Source organism: Falco rusticolus, chromosome 3 (assembly GCF_015220075.1).
Source record: "Falco rusticolus isolate bFalRus1 chromosome 3, bFalRus1.pri, whole genome shotgun sequence".
NCBI lineage: Eukaryota > Metazoa > Chordata > Aves > Falconiformes > Falconidae > Falco > Falco rusticolus.
The window spans coordinates 28,223,345-28,247,733 of NC_051189.1; the positions used below are offsets into that span (position 1 = coordinate 28,223,345).

At 35.9% G+C, this 24,389-nt stretch overlaps 1 protein-coding gene across 1 annotated transcript in view; it reads right to left on the minus strand.

Moving 5' to 3' along the window:
* VPS13B (vacuolar protein sorting 13 homolog B) overlaps positions 1 to 24,389 on the minus strand; it is a 476,916-nt gene that overhangs the window by 110,667 nt on the left and 341,860 nt on the right. Inside the window, 1 exon segment of the mRNA XM_037379063.1 lies at positions 7,089 to 7,791. Coding sequence (XP_037234960.1) covers positions 7,089 to 7,791 — 703 coding nt within the window.

Genomic DNA, 24,389 nt, shown 5'->3' on the forward strand with positions numbered 1-24,389 from the left:
CAAATAATGAGAAGGACTCAAGAACTTGCAGATCAGGAATACAACACAAAGAAACCTCAATGCACAAAATTTGCCTGAGTCCATCAAAACATATTACATTTAACACAGCGCTGGCCTGACTGACTTCAAGCTTTTTTTTTTTTTTTTGTTCAAGTGAAACTGTGTTACTCTGAAATAATTCTGGAAGCAGGGTAGCTGCATTGACACAATTTTACACTAGAGGCAATAATCCTAAAGGATTATGCAAAGACTAATTTGAGTGCTTCCAAACATATGGCATATGGCTAATTTGGAACCTGGGTAACAGACCGCACCATACATCGAAATATGCCAGATAGGGATTAATAAGTAAGTTTTTACATAATGAGAAGAAAGCTAAAAATCCAGAGGTTTAAAAAATGACTGTGGTGGTGTATATCTCAAAAACTTGAAGGGAAATCCAAATAGGAGCTATAAAATGTATCTGGCTAAGACAAATTCATTTACATCAAAGGTCAAAAGACTGAAATATGTCTATCTTGGTTAAAATACTTTTTAAGGTAAAAAACAGCATACATATTTACATAGGATTAAAGATCAGGAAAGGAATAAAACAATATCTATCAATCGATCCCTATGCCAGGGGTACAGGAATTGCCAGAGAAGCAATCAAATGAAAAAGAGAAAGTTCAGGCTGAAAAGTGAGGAATTCCTGATGGGGAGAGGTGTTAGAAAAAGGAGTCTTCTCCCTCAAGGAAATGATGGAAACATTCAGAATGTTTAAAAATACACTTGACAGAACACTATAAAATATACAATAGGGAACAATTATGCATCAGCAGGGAACTGGTCTGAATAATATATTATAATAGGTCATTTCCATTTCCATTTTCTATGATTCTCCCAAAAATCAACACTTAAATTTGCAGTTATTTGTATAAAGAAAATGCTGGAGAAAACCCAAGGGATGCATATATAAGTAAAAGGAGAGGCTAGAATTACTCCACAGCAAGCCAAGAGAGAGAAAAGAAAGTCTTGAGAAGTGAAGAGCAGTGAAGACGGCCAGAAATTCTATCCTCTACACCATGTCAAAAATTTGTCTGTGGCAGCAAAAGAAAAATGGTGAGACAACTATCACAGATTGACAACCAAGACCGTAATTTAAAATCTGTAAGACAGAAGTTGAGGCCTTCAGTATGTCCACATTCGGAGACACACACACAGAGCTTTTTTTATTATTATTAGAAAAAAATAACCTCTAACTATTTTTGAATCTACCCAAACATCCAAAGCCACTTTTGGTCTTGTCAAGGCCCAGACCTCAGCTCCAAACTTTACAGTTTATGAAATATCTTCCTAACCTTAAATTGAATTTGCAAGCTTTTGATTTCACTGGCTATCCCCTCATTATTATGTCAATGGTAAAGCACAAACCCCAACCTTCTGAAGAAGGGGAAGGAAAGGAGGGAGGCAGGAGAAATTTCACATCTTGAAGATTTTCATTCTCCAGAATGTGCTTTTTTTCCAGTTTGCAACTGAGAGCCAGGGCAGCTCAGGGGGGCATAGCCTGTGGGAGGCATTAATAGGGGGGAATCTGTGATCCACAGCACCCCAACAGCTGCCAGGCAGGAGTGATGGGGCTACCGAGCGTGTGCACAGGACAGCAACTTGGCCTGTTCAGCTGGAACTTTACCCAGACCAAATGAGTTCTGCAACATGCTTTTATTTCAATGGATGAATCATATTTTGGTCTGCAGTCAATTTTAAAAGCCAGTACGATACTGCAATCATCTCTGCATTTCAAACTCTGAAGTGGAACTTTTGGTCTTTGTTTAAAAATGGTTTCCACTGGAATTTAAAGAACACAAGTGGGAAAACATTTCTACTAGAGTACTCACAAGTGCTGTGTCAGGAAGTTAAAAAATGAGCACTTACAGTAACCTGAAGAATGTACATTCCCAGGCCAGCTTGTCTTTACGGGTGGGGGCTGCACCCCCCACATCCATGGATGCAGATGTACTGGACAATAAATATACTCAGAGGGGAACAGGTGACACTCCAGCAAAACTCCCTCAATGCTATGCTAAGGGAACAGCCTTAAATCCTCTCTCTGCCTTGTAGGAAGCACAGACTGACAGAGAGGCAGTGAATCAGACTTCCTGCCAGAGCCAGCCTGCATTGCTCTCCATGCAGCCTGGGCTTTCCATTAGATCAGAGGTTACATGTGGTCTTAGCTACTGCATCTGCTCTTCATGGACCCCCTGCCATCAAAGGCGTGGGTGTAAAAAAAAAATAATAAAAAAAAAAATCAAGAATAATTCTGGATGGCCTCACAATGCCTGATTTTTGCAAATGCTTCACTGGCGGAAGTTGAAGAAATTCCATGCATAACAGATATTTACTGAGAAATTTTCTCTCCCTTAAAACAACCAAGCAACACAACCTCCTCTCTGAAAGTAAACAAACAAACAAATAGAAAAAAGATTTTTCAAGAATGCCCAGAGCACAATGGTCAGGAAATGAGGCAATTTTGTATCTGGATTACATTACCTGAAACAAAGCAAATAAAGATTTAAAAAAATATTTATAAAAGTGGCTTATGAGATTACATTAAAAACAATTGCACCCACTTTTATTTAAGTGGAAATGGCCAATGCTCTGTTGCAAAAACTAACGGTTAGCAGATGCTTTTTTATTAAATGTAGGATGAGCACTGAATAAAAAAAGCTTGTTTTTTAGTGTCTCAGGCTATTTATATAGAATCTTACAAATAAACGGAGGGAGCAACTAGTCTTTTTAATGGTGGTTATAAAGCAGTTAATATTTATTCCACTAATTTTATTTTGACTTGAAGTTCCTATACCTGGCAGTAGCATAATTACTATCAAACTGTTCAATTACGAAAATAATTAAAACCACAAACAAAGCAGTTTAGCACAACCATAATAAAACTGAGCCAACATTTTAATAACCTAGTAAGTCGTCTCTTCCTACAAAGTGACTTGCCAGTGGACTTGGTTGGACAGAAGGACTGGGGAAATTGAAAGCACAACCATCAGGTCTTTAGCTCCAAGGCAGGTAAATGCTCCCACATACAGACACTGGCCTGATGGAAATGTGCTGCTAATTGCTAATTAACATAGTAACCATACTTTCGTTTTAAATAGCCTATTTATTTCTATTTTATTCTGCAGTTCTTATTTATTTCATGTTTCAGGAAGCAAGCAAAAAATAACACTGCTAGTGTCAGAGAAGCCAAATTCTTTGGATGAAGTTTGGTGTTTCAGCCACTGTGCAACGCCCACTCACAAAAAAAGTGATAGCTCAATGTGCAAGATCTGAATTTTAAGCTCTATTAACTTGAAATTTTCCAAAATAAAAACAAAAGCCTTGTCCCAAATGAAATATATATGATTTCACAAAAATATTAAAAAATTATTTCTACACATGTTCAAAGCATTAAACCATCATAAGGCGGTAAGCTTAATTTTGTCACCAGCCCAGGATTAACTATTATTATCTTTAAAATTCATGCTGGTGCGGTCTTACAGGACAATTTCCCTGTTTTATTCAAAGTTTCATAAAACAGACTCTCATCTAATTACCTGTCAGAAGCATTTGTAAATTCTAGAGTATTCTTTGTTGACTTACAGGTGAACAATGTATTTCTTAGAAATACAGTAACAGGAGATTAAGGATGGGATATGTAACTAGATCCAAATTTCTACCAGCTTTTCTTTACACTAAATGTCTTTTTTGAATGAACATCCACCAAAAAATAAGACTTCCCTAATTTCACCAGAGAATTTTGTATTTGCTTCTTCTTGCCTTGCAAGATTTTAAGTTATTTCAGAACTAGATTTTTTCTTTTAGAAAAGCCATAAGAAATCATAACACAATTTTTCATAAGATCTGAATCTACTGTTGAACTAATAGTAAAGTCTTCAGAATTACACAAATGATTCAAAACAATTTTTCCACATGCTTTAAAGCATTCCTAAAATATTCCTATGCAGCATATATGGTGTGAATATATAAACACAGAATGACGATATGAAATGACAGTTTTTATTAGCATGTTTTGGATCTAATCTACATATCCCATATATAGCTTAACTATGTAAGCTTAATCATATTAGTATAAGTAACGAGAAACCATCCCCATAGGAGTACCAATAAAACTTTTTAACAAACATCACATATTTTTCCTTTTGCCCAGAAAAGTCTCAAATTTTTAGGCTGTGATGAAATTTGCTGTTATAGGCCTGACCTTCTGAGCTGCTGCTGTGCTGCTGCCTGTCTCCATCATGCGATGTAATGTGCACAGTGTTTTCATCAGTCCTGCTTGCCTAGTCCCACTGTTGAAGCTTTTTTTTCTTTCCATTTTTTTTTTTAAAGGGGGAAAATGCTACATCAGCTCTTATATTCCAGTTAAAATAGAGCTTTTATATTTAGCTTGTGTCCTTTTCCCCATCTTATCTTAGATAATGGAAAAAGCATTGCATACATACATATAGACACAAGAGCAGCAGTCTTCTAGAGAGTCTAACTGGAAATGCTCTTTAGCACCACTCACTGTAAATTAAACGTCATTTATGCCCTCTTCCCACTCTCCAGTCCTTGATATACAGAGAAATATAGGAATATAGTGCACACTTATTGTATAGAGGGAAAGAAGCTAACCTATTTCTTTCAAATAAACTTCATGTTGTTCTTCATTTGGATGATACATCTTTCAGATAAAACTGTCAGCAAATAGTCACAACATCAAAAAAAGTTGGTGTAGTGAAGACATCAACTGCAGCAGCAAAGAAAATGCCATGCAAAGCTGCTGATGCTGTACTATATGATATGCAATCTATAGAGTGTGTATATATGTACACACACATATACATAAAACAGATCATGGTTATTTTCCCTCAAATACAGGTGCTAGAAATAAAAAATGGAAATTTCCAAAACTAACATGTTACTACAGTGGTATGACAATATTAATCCTGAACGATGCAATTACAAACACAGCAGGTCTTCCTAAACAGGAGGCAATAAAAACTTTATACTATCTATTTTGCTGTGTGAATTAGTGTGTGACTTGAAGTGTGGATTAGTTTTATTAAGTTATTAATATATTCAGGATGCTGGTTTTAGGCACTAGAACTTTGGCACCCACTTCTCAAACTCTTTTGAGAAGAGCCCTAATGCTTCAGTAACAAGCACAGAACTCTGATACGCAAGTAGGGTACTCGATACTACCCACAAAGCAGCAGCATGAGATCAGAACTTCTGCCTTCACATAACATCACTCCTGCCTCCATACTCTTTTACCTTTGCCTGACATGGAAACAAAAAGCCAAAGAAAAGGATAAGACTCATGTAGAGCTAATCTTTGATCCTCCAAGACTATCTCTTTGTGTCTCAGTTAAACAACTGCTGGTGACTGAGAATCTCTCAGGCTGTATGTTCCTACTATCTTAATTATTTAAACTTCTTGACATTCTTCTGTACTCTCTGATCCACTTTCAGTTTATAGGAAGACCTTATTACAGCTTGTGTTTTCTAAAATCGCTCCTTTAAACAATGAAGACGGTGAAAGACTTCTGAAATTAGTTGTATGGGCAGAATGGAGAGAACTTTATCCGGTTTATTGGAAACGTGGTGGCAGCTTGTACAAGGACACACTTGAAAGTCTCAGACATGAGAAATGAATAAGCCTTACTGCATTTTTTCCAAAACACTAGGTTAATGAGGTTGTGATCTTTACCTTAAAACTACTCCAATTCTCCTCCAATCTTTGCTTTGTTAATTGATTTTTAAATTATTTTCATACTAATTGCTACAATGACTACATCTTATATAATATTTAACAAACATACATGAGAACCTGGAGTAAATCAAATTTGTGACACAGCTGTGTTTCTTTTTAGACAGGACTGCAACAACAGAAAAATATGAAAATGGAAGAATGATAAAAGAATATGTGGCAGAGAATGAATCTTCTCCCTGTTTTAATTATCTACTCTCTGGGCTTTCTAATCTTCCTCAGCGTTTAAGCCCTCTTAAAAATTCCACCATAGTTCAGATTTCTGAAAAAGATCTATTAAACCCAGAATTTTTAGTCTTTTGCATAAGCACACCATTTTGATGACAATTTTCAAAAGATACAATCTCATTCATTAAAGATTTGGTATAGATGCACAAAAAACCATGCCACTTTCCACAACTACTGGACTGTATGAACGAACACTGGCAAGAAAAAACGAGCAATGTTTTTTACCTACAGCTTTCAATCAGTGAACAATTTAAAACCCCACTGCAGATCTTCATGTCCTCATTTACAGTTTTTTTGGGGTAACACTCTGTAATAATGTATCTCATTAAATTCTTATACTCAGTAGTGGTTGCCAGACAAATGAATTGCAATACTTTGATTTCTCTCTTCAGCAGTACAGGCAAGACAGAAAAAGAAAATTCAGATTTTTTTATACTGAACAGTTATTCCTATATTTCTTATTATAAACTTTCCATATGAAATCAAAAAAGAAAAAAGAAAAAAAGCCATTCATTAAGAGAAGGAAATTCTTGCAAAATCCTATTACTCAGCTGAATGAAAACTTAAAATACATGACATCATTAGATGCCATTTGGAAGATCACTGTAATTTTCTTAAAGTTTATGATCAAAACACCCACTGCTTCTGCAATGTTTATCTTTAAATTTTATCAGTAGGCTAGTATAGGAAAACATTGTGATATTCAGTCATAAAAAATGCTTTTTATGAAATCAGCATGGCTTACAACACTTACTTCCTTAGAAAACATTGAGAAATCAGATTAATACAACAAGCCCTATCGCAATCCGGTAATGAGAAAGTAATATTGAAGAACAGGAAGAACTAGCTGCTAAAAGGTTAGATCTTAATTAATGTCAAACAATTTTAACACTTAAGTTGATTCAGCTGTGGGGTATAAGCCTAAAAATATGTCTATTTACCAATTGATTTTCAAAGATGCCCTAGAAGTCTCTCTAGCTGTTTTCCACTACTCTAGTAACTTTGAGATGCGCAATTATTTTGGCAGTTACCACCAGGAGTGAATGTTAAATGCTTTTACCTGTACACTTGTAGTCTGAGGATACTCCTTTAAGACCAGCGTCGAACACTGATATTTCTACCTTTTGCTTTCTGTGGTGGCAGCTCAGGAGCACAGAGGGCTGTGACACCACGAGGTAGAGAAACGGCTGCAGTTCTATGTCCCCTGTTCCCCTGCGGCCAGGCTGCCGAACAATAGTTATACCCAGGGCTTGTCGAGCAGACGATCTTGTGGAAGCATGCAGACTTTCCAGTGACAAAAGACCCGTTTTTCTCCCAGTAGACATAGGAATGTTACTGTTCAAAAGATCATCTGCTGTGACGGAGGAAATGCATGGCTGACTGGGCTTCTTGGTACCATGGCTGCCACCTGAGCCTGCTTCTGGAAGATTTAAGGAGCTTTTGCTTATTTTCTCACCATCTTTCCGATCTTGTACTGATTTTGATTTAGGTAAGGCAGTGCATGAGTAAGTCATCAAGGAGATGCGACTTGCTGTAACAAAAATGTCAAAGGGAATGAAATTGAGATTCTTCACAATGGAAGACTGGCGGGAAGGACGGGCAATGCGGTGCTGGCTGGTACCACTGTGCTGCTCGATCTGAACAATTCTGATCTTAACACTGTCACTGCCAATTCCACTGTCCTGTGCGCCACTATAACGGGAAGAAGTCTCAACTGTTCCTCCATCAGACACATCCATTCTTTTCTGCTCCTGTTTGGAAACCTGTAAAGGAAAATATTATATTACCTTCTGATATCCATATCCCAACTATTTCCATTTCAGTGGCAGCAAACAATCACTATATAAACATGATGTCAAAAAGGAGAATTATAAAAGAAAATATCTGCCAAGCTAACTTTAACACAGTAATCACTCATGGAAACACAGCAGGTGTCTGTTCCAATGAAATGATGACTCACAACAGATGAATTGCCAAAAGAACATGTGAAGGAAAAAAAAAAACCCCAAACCCAAACAAGGAGTAATAATTTCTAGGCTTAAACTACCTCTTTCTTTTTAATTTAAACCCTTTCCTTAAACTCTAAAGAATCTGCAAGAAATTTATGGCTTCATATAAAACCATCTCTCTGTGAAATAATGCATTGTAAATAAAAAGTCTGGTCAGAATTGTTTTCCAGTTTTGAGGATGGATACTCAAAAAGTCCTCTTTTGTGCTAAAATATTTTACCATGATTAGATGAAATAAAATGTAATATTAGTCTACTGCAAAATCACAGCAAGACTAAATGGAAACTGTACGCTGAAATGTATAAATATTATGTTATAGAAAAAATATTTTTCTTAAGAGTCATGGAAATGACAGCTGCCTTATATAAAACACCAAAGTTGAAGGAAACATCATTGCTATCTAAAGACTGGCTCTGCAACTAGGTACAAGTTCTTAGCTTACCAAAGCTCACCACGGCTACATACGGTCCTGGCAGTGATATTCACAGGCTTTCACATGAGAAATCATTTCATATAGAAATACTTAAAAAATATAACATACACCACTCAAACAGAAAAAAGAACATTCCTTCTATCACAGGAAATGCAAGTGTGAAACAAAAAATTGCAAGGCTGTGTCCAGGGACCACATAGTACTGAGTCAAAATACAGAGATATCCAAGACAAGGAAGTGCTTCAGGAAGAAAACACGTTCCATACTGCTTATGAAACAAGTACAAATCCTACAAAGAGCTTGAGGATGAGGTGGGGAGCATATGCTAAAATATTTGGGAAAAAAACCCTGCAGAAAATTAAACAAGAATAAAAATAATAATTATAATGATATATGGCTAACTCCGTGGATTCATATGGAGTTTAGAGTCTTGCGTTCACCCTGTATCGCTTTCATAGTGTAACTAACTCTTCCACCTGCGCTGCCCAGAAGTGTTTCTGCTTGGCTCCATACAAGAGCTAACATAAGAAATGCCCAATTCAATCAGACTTGTGACCCATCCAGCCCAATACGCTGTTTTTGACAGCACTAGGAGACTCTGTGGAGAGACACCACGGATCCTGGCCATTTCCAACAGTCTGTTTCTCTCCTACCTCCCAGGCATCCACAGCTGTTGCATTTGCAATGCCAGTGGTACGTACCTGTGTAGTTGTTTTAGTAACCATGCCTAGACTTGTCCATTAATTCATCCACTTTCTTTTTGAATATCCTGACAGTGTCTGGCCTCCAAACCTTCTGTGGCAGCAAGTTCCTTTTTTTTTTTTTTTTCCTTTTTCTTCTTGCCTTTGGTTTAAAACAAAGTGCCATTGCATTTCTCTGATCTCTTGTAGTGCATGATTTGAAAGTTCAGGTCCACATTCAGCTTTATCACTGTTGCTATGACTTTTTAAACTTTGATCATAGCCCCCCTCAGCCTTCTTCTCTCCAGACACAGAAATCCAAACCTTTTTAGTCTCTCCTCACAAAAAAGCTGCTTCAGCACCTTTGATCATTTTAGCTTTCCTTCTCTACTTCTGTAATTCCTCTATGCGCTTCCTGAGCACTCTACACAGTATTCAAGAAGTGGGATCACTATGGTTTTATGTAGCAGTAAAATGATGCCTTCTGTCTTGTTCTCAGTCTCCATCCTGATGATGTCCCATATTTTGTTGGGGTTTTTTGGCTACCACTGCACATTGAATCAATTATTTCATTTCTTTATTCCAGGACCTACTTCAATAGTTTCTTTTTATCTTCTCCACTCTAGTGAATCTTTGACAAGGGAGATACAAACTAGGGCAAACCATACCTTAACTTCCTCTTGAAAAATGTAATAAAGAATTAAAAGTACTTAGAAAACTTATCAGCAACTTAACTAAAGGATTGAAGGACAGCGAATTACTGAATTTCTTCAAATATTGGCCTTTATGTGTTATCATTAATAGATTTTACATATACTGCAGAAATTGGGCTGTCGGGGAGTTAAAGAAAAGCAGTTTTTTAAAAGGTTCCTTTATATTGTGTTTTATGAAACAAAGGGAGCAACCCCCTCTCCTTTTCTTTAAGGCAAAGAACATACTAGAAAAAAAGTATTACAGAGGAAATGCTAAAACAGAACCATTAACTAGCTGAGATTTTCTTTGAAAGGGTTTTTGCCAGTTCTGGTTACAATCTTTTCAGATTCACTCATGTACATATTTTTCAAATAACCAATAAAATTCCTTGCGGCTGATTTCTATGGCAGACTCGTATCACCGAGTTGTAAATGTGATACCACTTTTAATGCAGCCTCTGTAAAAATAACTAGGACCATTTTAATGAATTACTACATTGTGAGCCAAAAAATCCTGATTCCTCCTGATAGCCAAGCAAAGTTAGGCTATTTACACCTCAGCCTCTCTGTCTGGTAAACTATAAAGTCCTTTGCCCATATCCTGCACTGATGGTACTTTAAAAAAATGGTATAGATCATTTTATTGCTCCTGTGTTGAGGGCAAGCAGAAGGCAGAAAGGATGAAGCTGAGAAACAATATTGCCATATCATTTCATGGAAATGCTGCCTGAAACAAAGTAGAAAGCATATGCTGCTAAACCTGGCAATCTTTAATTGCTCCACAGCACAGTTCAGTCTGATGAAAAATCTTTTTTGAAAGCATTGTTCTGTAGTGAATGATGCTCTTATGGGTACCACATGGTATTCTCTTATTCTCCTCTATGCAGCAGAAATTTCTACAGCTACCTGACATTTAGATTATGCTTGACTTGGCTAGAGGGACTGAAAAGACAATGTCATCTACTAAATTATAATCTTCCAGGACGAAAAGCATTGCATGTGAATGACAGAGTGGAGTGAGACAGCACAGTGCTTCTGGTTTCTGAACCAGATCCTCTCTTCTAAATAGATTTGACATGAAGCCTAGTTCTTTTGTTCTGCCTCTTCTTCTAATTATTTATTAAAAATGCTGCTCTACAAAAAGCACCTCAAGAAAGGTAAGAAAGTAGCTCTGCCTTCACCCCCATTCAGACTATAGTTTCTCTGTGAAGACTGCTGCAAGGGTGCTAATTGGTCCCAACTGCTGAGTTTCCTGTTATGCGGACATTCGACTACAGAAACTTTACCGAGACTCCAAATCAAATCACGCAGGTCACCAAACAGCAGTCAGATGGTAACTTCTGCTCAGTACTAAGCAGTACGGAATATGAACCAGTGCCCGAAAGGTGAAAGACACCATATCCTATTACGGTTTTCCATGCCACCCGGTTCCACATGAAACTTTGACTTACGTATACTCTTACAACATATATTATTAAAGGTTGGAACAAGTGAGCAATGATTTGCAAGACAGCTTTATATAACACAACTCAGTACAAAATAAAGGTGCAGAAGTACCCCTGGAACTTCTTGCATCAATTTCAGTTCAGGAAGCATCAAGCCTTCCAATCAAGTTTCACAGTTAACAGAAAATGCATCTAGTAATAAACTTGGGAATCATTTAGGTATTTCTCTAATGGGATAAGGAGATGAGAGAGAATGACTCTCAGTATAACAACTCTAGAAAGATTCGTCGCTTTATTATGGAATAAATGGGCCAATACTTTAAAGATGTCAAGAACAGCAATATCAGCTTGCTGTTAGCAAATATAATGGTAACATTTATCATTGGGCTGTATTATATCAATTCTCTTACTCTTTACATAACCCATTTAAAATGAACAATAAAAGTTTTCTTTAATTAGCTACTGGTGTGCATTAACATGATCATGATCAAACCATAAAAACCAACTGTACATTACTCTGGTCCGCTATCCCATGTGTTTTAAATTATTTTAGTTGAAAATGTACTTTGAGTCCCTTTTAAAAGTTCGACCTTCTGCTTTCAGAGAATTAAATGCATATTACTGTAGTGGAGAAGATAATGTTTCAGACCTCCAGGCATATATTAAACACACTGGCAGCACATTAGACAAAATGCTTTACTTATTAGATACTTCCTATTCTAAACAGTGTCATCAAAGGCTAAAAACAAAATCCATATAAAAGCTGCGCAATGCTTCCACACAGAACCTGTGCCAAAATCCCTGTACTTTCCAGCTAATGAGGAAAGGATGTGTACTCTTAACATATGAATGTAAGATTTTCCAAGCATTCACATTAGGAAACAGGACTATTGATTCCACATGGCTTATGTTAAATGAAACTGTATTGGTAAAATAACCTTTAAGATATTTGGCATGATAACTATAATTAAACAGTATTCAAAGGAATAAAACAAAAGGGAATTTGGTTCCACAATGGCTAATTAAAATAAAATGAAAAAACACAGCATGTCATCTATCAAGATAAATTGTTATTGTTTAAGAACTATTTAAATACTGTTAAAATATACTTTAAGATAAAATCTAAAAGGACTGGAAAAATATTTGTGGCTTAAAAATGGATAGTTTGGTGAAGAAAAAAGTATAGGATGCTGAAATTTTATGCTGAGATAATAGCTTTAAAGCTTTGAGCATAACCAGATGGTACTTAAATCAGAGGAATTCTACAGTTTCACTCTCAGAATGAGTTGCAATATGGAAAGGTTTTCAATATCTAGAAAAAGCATGTCAAGATGACAGTTTACTTCTTAGATCACCTCAGTGCATTTTCTTGTCCTTTCACAGTTATATATCCTATCAATACTAGAGACCATAGAAAAGGTGTTGAAAGCTACACTAGTAGCTTGGGAACTGTGGCTAATTCTTCCTTTTCATGTTGAGATAGGTAACTTTACTAGCTTAACCCCTTGGGTTCAATAGGGCATATGACACATCTATCTAGTAGAAGGGCCTGGAAATAGCATGTCCTGTAGAACACACACAGATATGTACATCATAAAATCAAGAGTAAATAAATATATTTGCTTTTCAAAATTGGCAAGTAGTCCCATCTGAGCTCACTGCGATCTTAACCAGGTAACATTTATTTTCCATTCTTGATACAAGTACGTAGAGGGTAGAGATGTGTCTTCAAAGTTTTCACCCCACAAAGTGAGGCAATAAAACCATCCAGGTAAATATACAACCTAATACTTTAATAATTAGCACATTTGCCAGATCTCAGAGAGGTGTTTTACAACTGGCAACATTTTTTCATTATATTTTCACTTTCTTAATCTCTCAAGAGTTTTCAACAACAAATGTAAGCATGTGCAAATTTCACTATAAGCATTTCTATTTTTCTCATACTTTACAGGATAATTCTTTAATTAATAACTGTAAGCAACATAATCTTTGGAAGTACAACTGCTCTAGATCAAAAGCATCTACATCTGCTTAATTTTTCCAGCTTCTCATATTAATTATGGTTATATAATAACACTATTGAAGTAAAATTTCCAGCCTTCTGCACAGCCGTTCCTTAACTGATCAAAACCCCTCCGCCAATCATGAGATCATTCTTCACATTACATAACGTATGGAAAGAGTCACAAGTGAGAAACCACAGAATCAAAGTGCCAATCACATCTGCTCTGTTACTGTGGCATGTGACCTAGTTTTATTTGCTAAAAAGTAGTCATATTTTCATGGAAATAAAAATCTTGCCTACCGCACAAACAGCTACAGAAAAGGAATATGTTCCTTTCCCCTCCCCTCCCCGTTGTGCTTAAACTGGAATTACAAAGAAAACACTGCATAGTTTTTTTCTGGCTTTGTTCTAAGTACTTAATCTACTCCATCAAAGCCTTCAACAGTTTGGAAATTTATTTAATGTATCGTTGTTTTATGAAAAAACTTTTCTTGGTTAACCAAAGTTTGCTACATTGTTCCACTGAACACTTCAACTAAACCAATTTTATTTTGCTTTGCACATGAGTTGTAAGATTGACTGAAATTCTGACCATTATGAAAATTTTGTAAATTGACATATTAATCTTACATGGAAAATATAATAAAAGACATACATACAAGCATATCAGACTGCTAAATTATGTCTTCCAGTCTAATGAAGTTTCTCTAAATTTTAAATTAAAACTTCAGTCCTACAATTTAATCTAGACAGACTTGCTTCTACCTGTATCAATCCAACTGCAGAAAGAGTTCTGTATAACATGAATCCAATGCTATCCTTCAAAAAGGAAACTACTAAATCAAGCCAAAATGAGGCAGCAAAAATATCAGAAATGTCTGAAATAGTTTATTTCACATAAAAGTCAAATATATTTTTTTCTACTAAGGAATTTTCGTTTCAACCAAAATTTGCTGCAAAACAAATGATACCAATTTGCAGTGTAGCGGTGTACATGAGCTCCCAGACCTACAGAAATACTCCTGACAGGAATTCAATTGTAGTTTTCACAATACTTCAGGAATTATGTGAAAGATGTGATAGCAAGAAGCAATACAAACTCAGCTTCTTTATGCAATGTTTTTCCAGCTCCTCAAAAGTAAAGTGAGAGGCTTCATCTTGTTAAACTGTGATCCAAATATTCATAAATAAAAGCTGTGCTAAATGTTCCAGTTGTAACATGGGTATATGCAAATGCTAAACCCTTTCTAACACAACAGAATTATTTTTTTTAATCTTAATATAAACAGTATGTTTATATTGCTACCCTATGAAAGGCCAATACGAAACTTTTGTGCTTCAATTTTCTTTTTCTAAAGAAATGTTTTTAATTTAAAAAGAGCAGGCTGAAATCTGGCAAAGTCGCTTGTCCAACAGTAATTTTTCATTAATATTTTTTCTAAAAGTATTAGGTTTTTTGGTGTTAATTTTAAAATTTAATTTCAGAATTTTAAGTTTGTCTCGTATATAAAAATATACAGATTAAAAAAATACACATATTTACTTTAGACAAGGTGTGGGTTTGTTCATTTTCGCACTTTTTTTTTTTTTTTAAACCCAAGAAACAGCCTTTTTCTATGGGAGTTGCTTGCATATTTCACTTGGCCATTTTAAAAAGTAGTAGTTGAAATTTCAGCTTGATTTTGCACAACATTCTCTAACATTTCAGTGTTAAGATTTCACTGTAAGACTGCAGTTTTACCAGTCTCAGTTTTGAGTCACACTTTCATGCAGAAAGATACACTGAACTAAATGGTAGTTCACTGTTGACCTGATCTTACAGAAAGCAACTTTTGTCTCATCAAAGTAGCTGAACCTTTCAGGAAGCTGAGTTAACTCTCATTCACTGGTGTGACTAAGTACATCGAGAAAAAAAAACCCCAAACAACCCCACAACAAAAAACATTTAAGGACTTATAATTTTAAGTCATTAAGGCTGTGGCTTCACAACAGAAAGCTTGCTCTCAAACAGCAGAGACAGACCAATTACCTAATTCAGTGCCCAGTATGGCTGTATAAACAAGTTTGCCATTGGAATTGGCATGTCACAGCCTGCAGTGGGATTCTTTTAAGTGGTCTTGCCACTGACCAGTCCTGGGAAATCACAGAGCTACTGGGTGGCACCTACCACAATATTGGGCTTAGATGCAAAAAATCTGGGGTCCTACACACTGAAGGTTTTTTTTATGAGGTGTTCAATCACAGATCAAAAACTTTCTCAAGTGATAACTGTTTAAAGTAAGAATTCACTGAACTCCTAGATGCAAATAGATACAGATATATCTGATGATTCACTGTTATGACATCTGGAGATGAGAAATGTAACAAAATTATTTACTCCCATTGGAGTAAATTGGAATATTCTCCCATTGACTATTATTCAGTGTTTCGTAAATAAATGAAAAGATGCAGAAGCAAGTGTCAAATACACCCTGGCAGTGATTCAAAGCAGGATTCAACAAAGCCTCAAAATGAACATTTAGGCATCATTTTCTAGGATAGGATGTATGAACAATGGAAACAGTCATTATTGTAATGCAGTGAAGTAACCTGGTACTTGACTTTCATAATACAGAATCTACCTGCAGCCTCTTTAACTAAATAAGCATACAGTTAAATGAACTATCCCCAAAATCAAATGCTACAATATTTTCCTTAATACACATTATAGCCTTTATCTGTTTTCAGCTTCTTAAAGGCAATTAAAGTAACTAAATCCGCAGCAGATTAGAAGATGTCATGTACAAATGTTGCCCAACTAAACAAACTTCCTTCTACATTATTTCCAGTAATGTAAGTCAGACTGAGTCAGACCACAAGCAGAAAAATCCACAGTACAGGAGTCTCCAATGAGAAATGTCCAACTGCTGGCACACGATTGCTCACTGAAATGTGTGCTGGGATCTAGACTGCTTCGCATTTTAAAGCTTCCAGATGTCTGGAAAATTATCTTTTCTGCCTTTTTTTTTTTTTTTTTTTTTAAGGTTGTTACATCTTACCTGTATCAAACCAAATAAACTTCTATCTAGCCTAATATTTGACTAAATGATGTTTCAGTTTGTCAAGAGTGTCTTATAAAAAGACTACATGAGGAAGTAAAGCACATGAAGTGGTATGTGAACTAAAGACTAGGAAATTAAGAATTCCAGAATATGCTTTTTTTGGTAACAAGGCCATCACAAAATATCCCCATTTTTAGCAAGTTTTTTTGTCACAGCCTTGGTATGTAATTCCATACCAGACTGAATTTGTGTCTTTTCATCTGTGCCTTGTATGACTGTGTAAAACAGCCAGATCAGGGTCTTGAAGCATCAAAAAAGTAATCCCAAGAGGCAAAAACCCCAACAAAACCAAACCCCCAAAACCTGAGAAAAACTGTACTTGGTTTTTTTGGCCTGTTCTGTTTCCTGCACTGGTTCATTGTACTACTACAAAGCAGAGACAGAAAAGGACAGTCTGTGGCAGTGCAGCTTGGATTAGCTTAATGAGCCTCAAAATTGCATCCGAAATTGTGCTCTCTGAACTCATTTAAAAATAATTAAAGAGGAGAATTGTGGTATTGGAACAGGAACGAAAGGTCAGAAACAGGACCTCGGTAAGCCCAGTTCAGAAGCAGATGACACATGGAGCTGCATCTTCAGGCTTTCTGACTGATCAAGCCTGGCAGTCTTCCAACGGTCTTGGTGTCTTAATGCTAGGAGGCTGCTTCAAAGCAGCCAGCACTCAAACCATGCCGAAATTTGACTTTACACCTTACTGGAAAATCGATGGAGAATTATTATGAAGCACATCCTGCAGCAGTCTACCATTTTCACAGCTTCTAACTACAGAACCAGGATTTCACTGGAGCCATCTAACTGTGTGCTGACACAACACTGAAGACAATTGGAGTGCCTAGATACAAAGACAAGTTTTCTTCTTAACGAAAAACAGTTCTGGCCTTTACATGCTTCTGTATGGCATTATTATGGCATATTCAAGATGCAAAAAGATTGTAGATATTACGCAATATTATTTACATTTACTGCTTTTTCATGAAAATAACTTTCCAGATTTGGGCTGTGAAGTTCCTGTTGGTTCACTAACAAAACAATTGCTGCTTTCTTCTGCTTTTTCCCTACTTGTTGAATGTTATTAAAATACTTCTTAAATCTTATTCTAAGCATAATTTTTAAAATTATGCAACTGCTGCAGTGGCCATGCAGAAAATATGCACTGTTGTAAACGGAAATGCACATGGCATAAGAACAATACACCTGTGGTCCATATTTTCAATATATTTGTGAGGTGCTGCCTTAAAGTCAGTGTTCCAAATAGCTATGTAAAGTATCCCTTTCTGCACACTATTTTAAAAACATTGGTTCTCATTCCTAATACAGAAAAAACAACCTTTGAAAAGCAAGCTCATTATTGTCTGTTTTCTGGAATCTTCAGACAGCCCGAACAAGAGATGGACAGAACTGCCATATCTATTTAACACATGGTAAAACATGACATCTACAAATGTCATTTGAAATGTTCATCCTTTACTATACTGCTACAGAATATTTTACCAAAAACAATCTTTGAGAAGGCATCTTAGCATTTTCTGTTAGTCTCTAAAGCCTTTTTACGTTACCAAACCCGCAGTACATGCAGTGGTGTGACACAGCTATGAATTACTTTTAATCACATCTTTAACCTACAGCAAAATAAGTTAGGGAGAAGTATAAAATTAATGAGTGGAACAAAAAAACCTCTCCACATAAAGAAGTAATGTTCTGCTTGAATTATTACATAAATACTAACAAGCTTTAACTGTTTAGAGTGATGACCATTATTATGTATGTGTAAATATAATCATATATACAAATATATAGTACAAAAGTATGTAGTGGTTTGTTTTGTTGTGGATTTTTTTTAATTTTATTTTTTAAGTAGTTTTAAACTTTATAGCATCTACTGGGGAATTCCCAGTCTGTCAGAATGCAACAGACATGAATCTGGGAACTTGCTACTGAATTCAGGTTCAGCTTGCTGAAAAATACATGAAGCCTTGTTCAAACAGCCAGGACGTGCAACTTAGCCAAGATAACTTTCTGACTTTTATTATTCTGGTAGCTGGGCCATACTGACCCTGGGTATAAATCCATTTGCTATGCTGGGCTTCACAAAGACTCAATGAGACACCCAACTCCTAGCAGCCAACTTAGAAATTACTTTGTACAAACACCAAGGATCCAAGAGACACAATGGGTAAAATCCTCAGATGTTCAACATGTAATAAATATTTATCTGGCGAAAAATTTTCAGGAGCATGTAGATCAGTTAGGTGCCCATCTCCCACCAAAAAAATAAAGAGTTTGGCAGATAATTTCTTTGTGATTTTGAATCTCTCGTACTCTCTTCTGTCCCTGTTTTGGAAGGCAAGGAATCAGCAAAAGTAGCTGAACTGTGGAGACCAGACTGCATATTCCAGTAGGAAAACAAGAGACATACAAGTTACTGCAAGAACACAGGTAAACCAATGGAAACACACAAACCTAATTATCCCTGTAGCTATTAGAAGAAAAAATGCCTGACTTCCTAAAATACTGCCTTAACTCACTGTTCTTCAGACAAGTATGAGTTTCATGAAACCTGTAGGCAGGATCCCTACTCAGTAAAGATAAACAGATTTTCAGTTTTATAGATTCTCCGTTTTAACCAACTTTCCAATAATATGCAATAGATGTTACTGTTCTTTTCTGTGAATACTAGGTTGCTATTACTCCTCTGCTTTGATGGAGAAAGTTAAAATTTGTGGAAATCTTTACTTAGGAGGAGTCAAGAATGAAGTTTTCAGTCTTGATTCATGCAATGAGTCACAGGTAATTTGAGAGGAAGGTACAGTCTCAGTGAAATGAGAAAACTTGGAAATACTGCCTAGAAACATGCACTGAGGAAAAAAATTGCTAATATGCAAGGTTATTAAGCAAACTCATTAGGCATAGTAGAAACACTGAAGTTGCATACTATGTATGAACAACTGAGAGCTTTGTCTTCTCTCTAGATAGGTACTGGCGGCCAATTACCTGCAGAAATAACTACAGAGTAATTGGAAATAGCTGCAAACCTGAATCTGATTCAGTAAATGTGCATCGCATCATGTGCACCACTCATGTCAGTGACTCATCACAATCATAATCTATGATTTCACCATTTGATATAGCAACCAGTAACTCAGAGTGAAGCTAGCTGTAAAATTGGGAGTACTGTCCTGCTCTTTAATCTCCTCTATACCCATCAGAATCACTCTGCAATGTAAGTCAGTGTGACAACTACCTCTACTATCTAAAATGGGAATACAAACAGTACTGGATTTTATCATACTTATCGAAGCCACAGAACCTATGCACATGCTTTGTGGCCTTGTCACCAAAGGGTGACAGTGTACTAAACTGTAGTTCACACTAGTTTTACTATATTGGCTTTTGTGGTAGATGTAGAATACATCATATTAGAAATAAATGAAATACAGCTAGGCTCTTTATTATCCTTCCCGTCTGAACAGTGTTATCTGGGAAGAAACACTATTACATTCTCTGCCCCGTTCAAGGAAAGTCCAGTGCAACATTCAAATGATCAGGGTAAGTGAAAAATTATTATTACTGAGAAAGTGAACTTCCCTGAAAGCAGGGCATAAACCAAAAGCAAATATTTGGGATTTAAAGAGGCTCAGAAGTCCACATAAACCCAGAAATTAATGCTGCTGATCAGGGTGAGGATACTAATCAGGGAATTATTGTCTACTTTTGGAAGCCTCAACTGAAGCATAAAGTTCAAACTCTATTCTTCCATTCAAAACATCCAGTTTAAATTCAGCCACCTCAATTTTCACAGTGTGACTGTGGATGCAACTTGTGCAGCATTGCAGGGGGATGAATGAAACTCCCCTAGGAAATTTGAAATAGATTTTAAAAACTGCTTAGATTTGCAGCTTAAAACTAAATTGTGTATTTCTACAAATTCCAAGTTAACACACAACTCAAAGCATTTGTCACAAGAGTTTTTCACTGTACAAGACCTCTGTGCATGTGTGCACATCCACATATATGCCTATGTCCTTTTGAATAATCCTCATGTTTTTCCTGCATATCCCCAAAATGGACCCCTTCTCTTAAGGCTTGCTATTTTAGTGTGACTTTACTTCAGTCCTTCACCTCTTTTTTTTATTTCACTGAAAAGTAAGATGTGTGCTTTGAAGAGTCTTAGGAAAATCACAGCCATTTTCTTAATACAAGAATTGCATCTAGATTTCTACTGGAATGAAAATGTTTGCTCATAGGAAGTATCAAAAAGTACCGCACAGCCCTTCAAAAAGATATCTGCCTGCTGCTTTGGCAACAAACTCACAGAATGAAAAAGAACTTCCTAACAAGGGGAACGTGGTATGGTGATGACTCAAGATACTGGCAAGGACATTATTTTGCTAGTGTGCTTGAACTAACCAAAGATCACTTTATTTTCAGGAAAACATCCGACAAGTGGCTATATGGGAATCCAAGTACTGGTAAAACTACCAGGAAAATGATGCAAGTATTATTCAGTTATTCTAGATCAGAGGTTTTATTGGCATTCTCAAGAAGTTACACTTTTGAAACTCTCTGACATGATCAAGCTACAAGTTTATGTTTAAAACTGTATGAACAGAATAGTTCAGTGGTCATGTATGTTTCAAAAGATTTAGCCATTCCACAAATTTTAAGTACTGCATTAAATGCAAGACTCCACAGAAACCAAAATAATGTCTAGACCACCTGGCAAATCAAAATAATACATAGTCTATTTGCCCAATATAATACAAATAGTCTATCTGTCTTCATCTGAACTACTAACACATAACTTGTAAAATAAATGAAAACAACTTGGCTGAATGGAAATTGTGAAGCAAGAATCTAACACAAAAAAACTTTTTATCTACTTTTAACAAAGATGAGGGAACATTTTTTTTTGCCTTTCCAAGAAAGGGAGGAGTCCTCACCAAGTTTTTCTCAAGTGAAATGAACCCATTTCAGATTCACCAGAGGCAAAAACTCTTTATGGAGCAAAACCATCATTTACAGATTTTCAAGATTAGTTTCTCCTTGGCCTGTGATTTTCATTCAAGTGGGAATAATCTGTACAGGGTACAATTTCAGTATTGCTAGAATAGTGTTCCACCTAGTCTTTATAGTATGAAATAAGATTCTACTGTATTGCATGCTATCAGACTTAAGCAAACAAAGATCAATTTTAACTTCCTGCACAACACGTCAAACTATCAGCAACCACAACACAAAAAGTAAGAGGGCAGTGATATTTCTACCTCAAGGGAAAGAAAGTGTTTGTTAGGCATCAAGATACTTGGGGTTTAATTTTATTAGAATCTTTCTTGTCATAAAAGAACTCTCATACAATTTAAAGGATTAAATCTAGTAAATCTACTTACTACCCAAGTGGATAAGATTAATCTGTAGAACAACCTGCACTAAGAAAATGAAGTTATACATGGTGTAAATGTCATCCATCAATTCTATACACACGTGTGTCTGTAACATGCTAAATTTGTACACACATCTTTGTGATATTACGTACTTGGAAAAAAACCCCACACAGACATCAAATTAACTCATAGAGCTTCCTTTCACATTTCAAGGTTTCAGGTCTTTAACATGAACAGAAATAGGAAATGTATGCCACCTTACAAGTAAATATTCATCAGCTTACAAAGGTGCTGCAGTTTAGATAAGACTGATTCAGATTCATCCTTTCACTAAAGTCTAATGAATAAAGAATTCTGATCATAGATCGGAAAATTTTTAGTTTAAAACATTATAAAATTATTAAACTATAATATGACTGTAGCTGATCCTGATCAGCACAAAACTGGTTGTAAATGGCCTCAGGATATTATTGCTCAGACTCATGCAAATTCATTTGAGAGGAAATAGTAAACATTACTTAATTCTGTCCAATAAAATAAGCTGGACATCTTGAACAACTTTGCAACCATTTAGTTTTATATACATAGAAGGTTATTCTCTTTTATGCTTAAAGTCACTACCAAAAGAAAATTTAACATGAATATCCATGTCACTCTTCAAACAGAACAAAACGTTCTTGAATTTCTGCTGGAATAGACAAATGAGTTTTTGAGAAAATACCCTCATTTGTTTCCTGCCAAAATCTCTGGCATGAGTTACAGGATGTATCATTCTACTATGCAGCCTCAGACAATGCAGCATTACCTGAACCTGAAAACAGACTATAGCTGCCCAGAAAAGTTGAAAAAGTAGGAAGGCAGCTAATATTATTAATTGCAGTACACCAAAAAATTATGCCTCATTCTTAAGGGAGAGGGAAGTATAAAGTGAAGCTCCGGCCTTAAAGAAATCAGTATGAAGCAGCATATTTATCCCTGGTTGACCACTGAACTGAGTCCATACAAGCCACACAAGTGGCCAGTATTGACTGCCAGCTACTGAGTAACAGCTTTCTCTCAGTGGGCAACACCGGTTTTGGTTTCTCACCATTTATTACCTGATTTTCATAAAACAGATAAAAAAATAAGGAGATCAACATTGAGACTTCTATTCTGCTTTTTAATTTGGCAGAGAACACATAATATTACATACTATTTGAGGAAGACTGACATACACAATGACCATGTTAGCTTTATTTACTTCTAAAAATAGGTTAAAATGCATGAAAAAGACTCTTCCTCATGAGGGAATGCCAGAAAAGTGTGAGGATCCTTTCTGTAAAGAGAACAGGGAAGTTCAAAATCAAAATTGCTCACCGCCCACTGACTGTAACTTCAATTAAGTCTCTACCAGCTTCCAACTATCTTTTCTCCTTTTATTTTTAAGCTTACCCTTGAAGAAAAAAACCATTATTTTGCTTTAAAATGAAGAGAATTAGAGAACCCATGTGTTTATAATTACTGTCAAGAATCAAGTTTTCCGCACTACCAAGCAGGTGATGTTCCATACAGGAAAGAAACTGTAACTGGTGCTGTCTAAAGGTAACGTTGCCACAGCGTCAAACTTTACTGTATACTAGCGTTAGATGACTTAAAGGAGCAGATTAGTCAAGATCAAAGAATGCAGAACCCTCGGTCATACATCATGTGACCTAACACTCAAACTTTCGTCTCCTCATCAGACAATTAAGCAAATCATCACTATGACACATTCAATGTCCACAGTGTGAGAAAGTCCAAGCACGTGTTCTCTCACACTTCTGTTTAGGGTGAGTTTGAGCCACTGTGTTGTCTTCATTGATTTTGTCCTGCCTACGCTTCAACAACCAACTAGGTTTGTTACTTATGGCAAAGCTACAATAATTCTTATAGTTTCAATGTTTCTGGTTTTCTAATCCTTTTCTGCAAAAATGAACCAATATGATTTCTTGCATGTGTTCCATAATTTAAAGAACAATTTGAATTTTGGACCTATTTAATAACAATATTTTTATTATCTCTGTAATTAATACTTCAGATTTTTTGGTTAATACATTAAATGATCTGAAATGGCAAAGTTTTAAATTAACTTTAGATACCATTTAGTTTTTAAAAGCATTTTATTTTGATAAGAAACAATAATATTTAAGTTACTGATAACAAATATAAAATCCACAAGTTATGTTCAAAATATCGCTAGGCGGAGTATGCAATAAAGAGGTTGGAGAGAACATTTCTGTTGTTCATTTCTATTCCACTAAGGGTACAAGACAGAAGAAATGTAATTCATTGAGCAGAGACAAGAAAGTCTGGTTCAGATAACCAAGTACTGTAGGCTAAGGCTGGGGGGAGGTGGGAAAAGGTGGACCAAACCCTAACTTACACTTAAAACTCATGTAAAAATTGTTCTATACCATGAGGCTCCATCTTAAAACACATTGAAAAATACCAAAAGAAAGAGAAACCCCCCCAGTCCACGAGAGGTTAATTACTGCAAATGAGAACATAAAGGAAAATCAGCATTTGGGGTTTTTTGATTGTTTGTTTGTTCATTTTTTTCTGATTGTAAGTTTTTTAGTTTGCTGTCATAATTC